At 42.2% G+C, this 8,312-nt stretch overlaps 1 protein-coding gene across 1 annotated transcript; it reads right to left on the bottom strand.

Annotated features, from left to right (window-relative positions):
• Nucleotides 1-2,368: 2,368 nt before the first annotated feature.
• On the bottom strand, nt 2,369-6,622 carry LOC127341755 (multiprotein-bridging factor 1a). The gene is made up of 4 exons (XM_051367683.2): nt 6,426-6,622; nt 3,772-3,855; nt 2,838-2,920; nt 2,369-2,759 (listed from the first exon to the last, which is right to left on the bottom strand). Exons 1-4 carry the CDS (start codon nt 6,565-6,567, stop codon nt 2,640-2,642), a joined length of 429 nt encoding a protein of 142 aa, XP_051223643.1. The 5' UTR covers nt 6,568-6,622; the 3' UTR covers nt 2,369-2,639.
• Nucleotides 6,623-8,312: the final 1,690 nt, after the last annotated feature.

Consider the following 8,312-nt stretch of genomic DNA (forward strand, 5'->3'; position numbering starts at 1 on the left):
GGATGGAGGATGCCGCGGGGTGCTGCGAAGGGGCGTCCATGGCACGGCGTCTACGGTGGTCGAAAGGGCAAGGCGAGGATGGCAGCGTGTAGGCGTCGTCCTGGCGATGCTCTAGGTATAGCTGGCGCGTCCAGGGGACGATGGGATCGCTCGGGAGATCGATCGAGTGCGGCAGTACCCGCGGTACTTCGCCGGCGAGGACGACGGTGACGAGGCCTCTGCGCGTGCTTGAGCATGTCTAGCGTGTAGAGGGCGGGGAGTAGCTGCTCGACGCCGTGGTAGGGATGCAGGGGGAGGACGGTGGTGCTCGAGTGGGCGACGTACTGGCGCAGCCAGTGCGCGCTCACCGCGTGGGCTGGCACGTCCTGGCACACTTTGGGCACGGCTTGTCTGGCCAATGCCAAGCCTTGGCGTTGCTGGGGCGTGTACCGTTGGTGTCCTTGTGCTGTGTAGATGCTCCAGGACAAGGGCAAGAGTTGAAACGAGGGCTGGAGGTGGAGATGCCAAAGGTGGCCGGTATGGCCACGGTATGCATTAGATTAGGGTTTCTTTTCCCTCTCCCCTCACTTTAATCGATCAAGCAAGGTACTGGGGTGAAGCAGGGGTTGTAAGAGGGTGCAATGATCAAGAATTAAAGGGGTTTAGGGAAGAAACCTGTGGGTAATAGGATGACACACAATTTGGAAATCATGTCTGCCACCTGTTCGACACAATGGCCGCATGAGATTTTTCTTTGAAATTTGCATTTCTTTTTGGTGAATCTCTTTTATATAATTAGAGTGAAGTATTGGTGGTGGTGGCACTCAATTTGGAAAAGAATTGTAGAGTTTCAAATTTGGGGTCATCTTGTTTTTCTTCTCAGATCCCATTTTGGCCATTTAATTCTGGTCAACCTAGTCAACTCTAGCCATGGTGGTCAACATGAAAAGTACTCACCTTGACATGGTCTTGGATGACATGGCTTTGGTTGACAAAGTTTAGTTTAGGTTTCAAGAAATATAGGGGTGCAAAGTAGGGAAGAAAATATTTTTGCCACATATGACCATTATCATATGTGGTTGAGTTTTGAATTTTTCCTTGATTTGAATTTGATTTCTTTAGTGCATTTGTGTTTGTTTGAGTTATATATGGGTTTTAGAAACCATAGAGTAATCAAATATGGACTAGGGTGAGGATTTGCATTTTGGTATGAGGTGTATGTAAGAGAGAAAAGAGTTTTTCCCATTTTTTCCATTTCTACTTCAATTAGGGTTTAATGATCTTGATTAGGGTTCACATAGCAATTGTTTTACATAACAACACTCATCATGGCAATTGCACAAAAGAATAATCACTCCAATGCAAGAAACTATATGTGGCACTTATATGCATATAAAAAGTTTTTGTTTGTTGCAAAATTTGAGTAATTGATATACTCTCTTGATCTTTATTATTGTTGAAACTTGGGATGTTACACAATTGCATCCACCATCTTGAGACGCATAGAGGAGCCATAGCACACTGCACGTTCCACCTCTCTGGGTGTAGGAAATCTCATGATGTATTGATTGGGCCCAATGCATCACCATGTTTGCTCCCCTTCATATATACAAGTGTTTTGGCCGGTAAGGAGTTATCACCCATTAGTTTCGATCGGATCCTCTAGCCTATCCGTCCAAACCATAGAGGCCAACAACAGGAGCCAAATCGGCTACAAGACTGATGTGTACATGATTACTATGCTATAGTTGAGTGAATCTCCCTCTCCACCGGAGATGACAACTGATTTTCACATATTTGCTATCCTGTTAGAACGTATCAACTTTATTAGATACTCAATTAACATCTCATACTACTTGCATTCATCTGTGTTTTGCAAAAAAAAAAAAAAAAAAAAAAAAAAGCTTGCTTGCTCCGCTTCATCATACAAGGAAATGTTTTGGCTGGTAGTGAGTTATCATCCAGAACGGGAAACACCTTATTCAGGGCTAATGGTGGGTCCCACATGGTCTTTGCATCTCACTGTTTGGTGGGCCCAGGAGACCCTTGACAAGGCAGAAATATAGCATGCACGTGACTTTGAAACATCAAGGAGATTTCATTGAAATTTGGAGACTTCAATCCCTGAAAGATTTTCCTATGAAGACAAATTTGCATTCTTCGAGCCCAATCTCATACTAGATGTTTTTCTTTGTTTTCTCAAAAACCAACATGCAATAATCCTTAAAAAACTATTCCTATGATTCAGATATCTAGTTCTTACTTTTTCCACATTGCTTCGACAAAGAGAAATTGGTCATGTCATCCTAGAAATAAGCACATAAACCGAGTGACAGACGCAATCATCTATAGATACTAGAAACGAACACGCAGGAAAAATGCAGAGACATGAAGTAACCAAGACTGATTATATAGGTTCAGGCATTCAGAAACAGTTCACATCGATGAGAACACTGGCGAAACGAAACCCAGATACGCAGAAGCTAGTTATAATTACATTCACCCAAACCTAAGCGACATATCAGTTCAAGGGTTTCTTAGGGTCGCATGATTTAGTAGACTGGCTCTATAAGGTCTTAGCCAACATCAATTTTAGCGGTAAAACTTGCCCGTCCAAGCTCTCTTGAAAGCCTGAGCTCCTGTCAGATGTGAGCCGGCCTTCACTTCTTGCCTCGCAGCTTTGTACCAAGAGCCCTTTCCAGCTTGGCGATGATCTGTTGGTTCGGGATGGCCTTGCCTGACTCGTACTCCTGGATGACTTGTGGCTTCTCATTGATCATCTGGTAGTCAAGCAATGTCTAGTGAATAAAGGCAGAGATATTACAGATTTCAAGTTGGCACTCAAGTAAGATTTATACCTGTGCAAGCTGTGCCTGTGTGAGTTTCTTGTCCATTCTTGCCTGCATAATGCCCTTCTTCAGGTCTGACGGCACACGCTCATCTGTTAAGGAAAACCCCAAAAAACCAATGGTTAAAGCTTAAGAGCGATGAAATAAGTTGACAGTTAATTATAAAAAATGACACATTGAAATATCCTAATTTCATAGCAACGAAAGCAGTATTCATGTTACGCAACTAATGTTTTGATAAGTACAAATAAAACAAAATAATGTATCCCCATACTGGCAGCAGAATGCAAACAGCATCTAACCAGCATATTTAATTAGAAAGGACGGTACATCCTAAATGAACTATTTTCCTTGTGATTAACAGTTCAATTGGCTCCAGCAAGAACATACTGGTAGGACCTAAAAAAATGTGGCTTGAACCGCACCAATTATGTTTATTCCAACCCACGAACAATTCATTGAACAATGAGTAAACCATGATAGTTGATCATTTAGGAATAAGAGTTGTCTCTATAGTGTAGACACCCAACCAAACATAAGCTTATTCGAAACCTCAAACAATTCAATGAACAACAAATAAACAAGAGAAATGATAGCAGATAAATAAGGAATAATAACAGTTATAGCGTGGACACCCAACCAAGCATAACATTCTTTAGTAGATATATATTGCTATATCTCAGAGACAATGCATTGCAGTCACATTTGTGAATGCAATAAGGAAATAACTAGATGTGCTGATCAACTGACAAGCAAATATCATGCATAAGTTCTTTTCTAAAACAAAGGCAAACCATTAGTCATATTTCACAGATATTATAAGATTCAATTGAGATGCATAAACAAAAGCACATAAACAAAATGATTGGACAAAATGGAACAACTATTTTAACTGGTCATTCTTCTTTGAAATATAAAATAGCAACAAACAAATGGAACTCACGAGCAAGATTCTCTGTATCATCATCAAGCCTCTTTGTGTTGAGCGATGTGCCGCTATTGGCAGCCTTGTTTGTCCCAGCATTATCTGCATTCAGCAACAATGCCATCTGAGTTAAAGCAATATATAATATAATTCCTATTAATCTCTATAAATAAAGTGTCCACAAGAATATGTACAGATATTCTGCTAATGTAAAGCAAAATTATGTATGCTACAGCACACCCTATCATACAATATATCACATACTGATCATATGCAAGCATTTGTGATGGCCACACCACCACAGCATGCATACAAAAGCTAGAAAAATATCTCATCATACAAGAGAAAGGTATTCCATGGCAAACTTGAACCTAAATGGCAGGCACTTTATTGACATGAGCGAGAAGGTACTATTCGATGTAGCATGGACCACCTAGATAGTAGACACTCCTAACTCTCAATTTTTGCAAAAAGATAAAGATAAATAAATTATCCTAGATTCCACACTTGGACGTGATAGGTTTGCACTAGGCTCACGAGGTGTAATGGTGCACTGAAAGCAGAACTAGCTCTTCTAATGGCAATGTAATATCCCCATGAATTTAGAAAAGATTGACAAGACATCGTCGACATGGATCTACCATGACACAAGGTTTCAGATCTGAATTCAACGCACAAATCATGAAACCTTGCCGTGAATAGTAGCCAAAAGTACTGTTCACGCCAAATTTAAACTCAGTACTATCCACGTCATGATTATTCTCAGTGTGATTTAAATTTTCTGACAAGGTGGAGACATGTTGTATCAACATTGTTCAATTTCTTAGAGAACTTACAAAAAATTACAGGTAAAAATTGGGCATCTAAGACACTAGTACACGCTAATCCCGCTAGTACGTGCAACATAGCCCCAACATGATATTACTTCCATCAGAACTAATACATCATGAATGCAGCGGCATTCTACTTATACAGATCTTGCCCCAACATATCACAGGTTCTTATCAACGCTTTACAGTGGATTCGCATAATGCAAAAGACGGTTGACACTTGGAAGTAACCTCCAGTGCCAGTTCGAGTGCACGAACAACGTTGTAAATAAAAGCGATGAGTCGCTGCTACAGTGCAGGATACAAGGATGAAACACCATTAACCACATGCTCTCACCTCAGATTCAACACGTGAGTTGCATCAGTATCTTTTGAACAAGTGAACCGTAAAAGAAAACTAAAATCTCAGGAAAATAAATTTAATAAGCACTATCAAAGAACCAAACAACAACATGCATTATGATGGGCACAAGATGTACAAGAGAAACTAGAAAAAAATATCTCATTATAGAAGTGAAAGGTATTCCATGAAAACCGTCAACTTCAATGGCAAGCAATTTGTTGACATGATGAAGAATGTAATATTCAATGTAGCACGGAACATATTGCAAAGACACCTAGATATTAGACATTCCTAACTCCCAGTTTCACAAAAAAATGAACAGATAATGAACGATCCAGTTCCACAACTGAACTTGATAGGTGCGCACTAGGCACATGAGGTGTACTGGTGCACCGAAAGCATATTAATTAGCACTTCTAGTAGCAATGTAAAATCCCGATAAAGATAGATAAGATTGACACATCATGGGTAGATAAGATTGACACATCATGGATAGATAAGATTGACACAGCATGTATCTTCGATGGCACAATATTTTCAAATCAGAATTAAACTCACACATCACGAAAAAAGAAAAAGAAAACTTGCCATGAACAGTAGCCAAATCTACTGTTCACGCCACACTCGGCCTCGCTACAATTCACATCATGACTGGCCAATTTTGTTTCTCAGGGCGCCTGAAATTTTGTGACATATGGTGGAGACATGGTGCATAAACACTGTTCAATTATTCAGAAAACTTCCATGTAGCATTTCAGGTGCTAATTGAGCATGTAGGGCACAAGCACACCCTAACCCCACCCGTACACGCAGCATTGCCGCGACATGATATTACTTCCATCCAGAACGAAGACACCGTGAATACGACGGCACTCTACTATACAGATGCTGCAAAAGATGGTTCACACTGTAATCCACAGTACACAGACAAACATTGCAACACAATCAACTAGCCACTGCTACAGTGCAGGATACAAGGATGAAACGCAGTGAATCGCACGCTCTCACCTCAGATTCAACACAGGTGCTGCATCATTAGTAATCAAACGAGTGAACCATAAAAGAAAACAAAACAAAAATCCCAGGAGAATAAGGCAGTAAGCCGTATCAAAAGACCAAACGGGAACGTGATCTAGTCTTCTTCTAGAGATCTTCGAACTATAAAATGACCGATTTATTCGCCCCAAAAAAAATCTAACAATTTATTCTCCCTAGAACAAGCCAAATAATTTATTCCCCCCAAAATTCTCGTGAACCATGCTTCTGGGGTTACGACGCCGGCCGATCTCCGAGAAAACGAGGAGATCGGTAGCGCATCGAACGCCCTAACATCCATCCCCGCGCGCGCGCCAAGTTGACCCGAACCGAGCGCCTAGCTACTCGAGTCGAGACGAAGTAGCGAGCGCGGCCAAATCGACCAAGCGCGTCGAACGATTTGGGTTTAGTTCGGGACGAGGGGTGGAGAGTTGGGGGTTGGGGAGGGTCGGGCGGGGTCTTACGCTTCTTGGAGATGTCGATGTCGGCGCCGGCGCGGCGGGCGGCGTTGACGGCCTTCTCGTCCTTCTTGGCGGCGGCGTTGGGCAGCTTCTTGCGTACGACAACGGGCTCCCAGTCCTGGGTGACCGGCCCGCTGCGGGACATCTTGCTCCGGCTCCGGGGAGGGGGGCTCGCGCTCCGGTGGGGTTAGGGTTTTTGCGGAGAGGTCGGAGACGACGAGGAGTGGTCGGTGGGTGCGAGTGATCGGGGTTGGGGTGGCGACTGGCGTCGGTCTCGTGACTCTCGTGGTCTTGAGGTGAGAACAGCTGGGCCCTGATGGGCTGATGGGCTGGCTGAATGTGACATGTGATTCGTGCCGGAGCAGACATGGACTCTCTAAAAAAAGACATGGGCCATGGTTTTTATCTCTCCAGTTCATATTAACTGACTTAACTTTGTAGATACGTATGTATTTAATCTAAACATTTAATTAGATACATACAAATCTTTAGGGTATGTACAATGGTAGAGAAGGTATGCCTTCCCTTACTTCGTCACATCAGCTAGAGAAAGCATTAGATGTAAGTCATACAATGCATTACCTCTTACAACCATCTCTAGCGATTAATATGAATAATTAAATTTTGGTAGAAAATTTGTTGCTAAGGGAAGACATATGTGATACAATGGAGAAAATAGTCTTTCCTTACTTTCTAAGAGATTATCCCTTAGCTAAGGGAAGACAACATTCCCTCTCTTCATTCTCTCTCCTTCAACTAAGCAAAAATCTAACGTGACATCTCTAACAGAAGGCTGACATCACCCTATTGTACATGCCGTATGCTCCTTCATAAATTTCCTTTCTTTTTTACGAGAATTCTAGTATTAATTTAGATAAAAATGAAATAATTAGGTGAAGTAGGGCCCTTTGAAACGAAGAGTTGTGAGATTACGTGTTACTACTTACGATAGAGAGGAGTGAGACAAACACACCCAATGCGCTTTAAAGAATTTTTATTATAAGGTTAGAGCATCTCTAACAATCGGGCTAAATTTTGATGTTGTAAAAGCACTTTGCAGCGTGTGCTCTATCCGTGTTTCGGGCGTGAGGCCATATTCACCTCCAACAGAAGCTCTAAATTTTGGAGCTGTAAAAATAGGTAGTTGTTCCTGCGCGCGATTTGTGTCGTGCGCTCTTTCCGGGGTAGATATAGTGCGTGAGATAGCGTTTTTCCCCACGCTCTATCTTACAGCGTTGGTTGCAGCATCTGTTGAAGCGTCAATTTACGGCTCTCGAGCGTTAAACTAGTCGTTTTTTTTTTGATACAACACCGCGGCTGTTGGAGATGCTCTTAGAGCCCATGTTTTTCCCTCAAATTTAAAGAACAATTTTCACAAGGTGATATCGATGAGGATGTTTTCCATGGGATCAGGGCGAAATTAATGAAGAGGCAACAAGTATCTGGCATCCTATATGACAAGAAGATCCCACAAAAATTAAAAGGTAAGTTCTATAGGATGGCAGACCGGCGAAGCTTTACGGAGCAGAATGTTGGCCCACTAAAATATAACAAATCCAACGAACGAGTGTTGCCGAGATGCACATGCTACGGTGGATGTGTATCCATGTTAAAAAGGGATTGGATTAGAACGAGGTAATACATGATAGCTATGGGTGGCACCGGTCTTTGATGGACCGAAAAGTCTCCTTGATGCTCTTTGAAAGATGAGTTCTAGTGGAAGAGGCGGGTCAGGCAAGTTGAGTACTCAGATCCGGTATGGACATACAATCAAAGAGCAGTTATTTGCAATGGCAGGTGGTCCAGAAGGTAGTCCAACACCGACTATTACTGTTTGGTCCTATCCAACGGAGGCCTCCAAAAATACAAGTAGTTGAATTCTAGGGAGTA

Source organism: Lolium perenne, chromosome 3 (assembly GCF_019359855.2).
Source record: "Lolium perenne isolate Kyuss_39 chromosome 3, Kyuss_2.0, whole genome shotgun sequence".
Taxonomy (NCBI): Eukaryota; Viridiplantae; Streptophyta; class Magnoliopsida; order Poales; family Poaceae; genus Lolium; species Lolium perenne.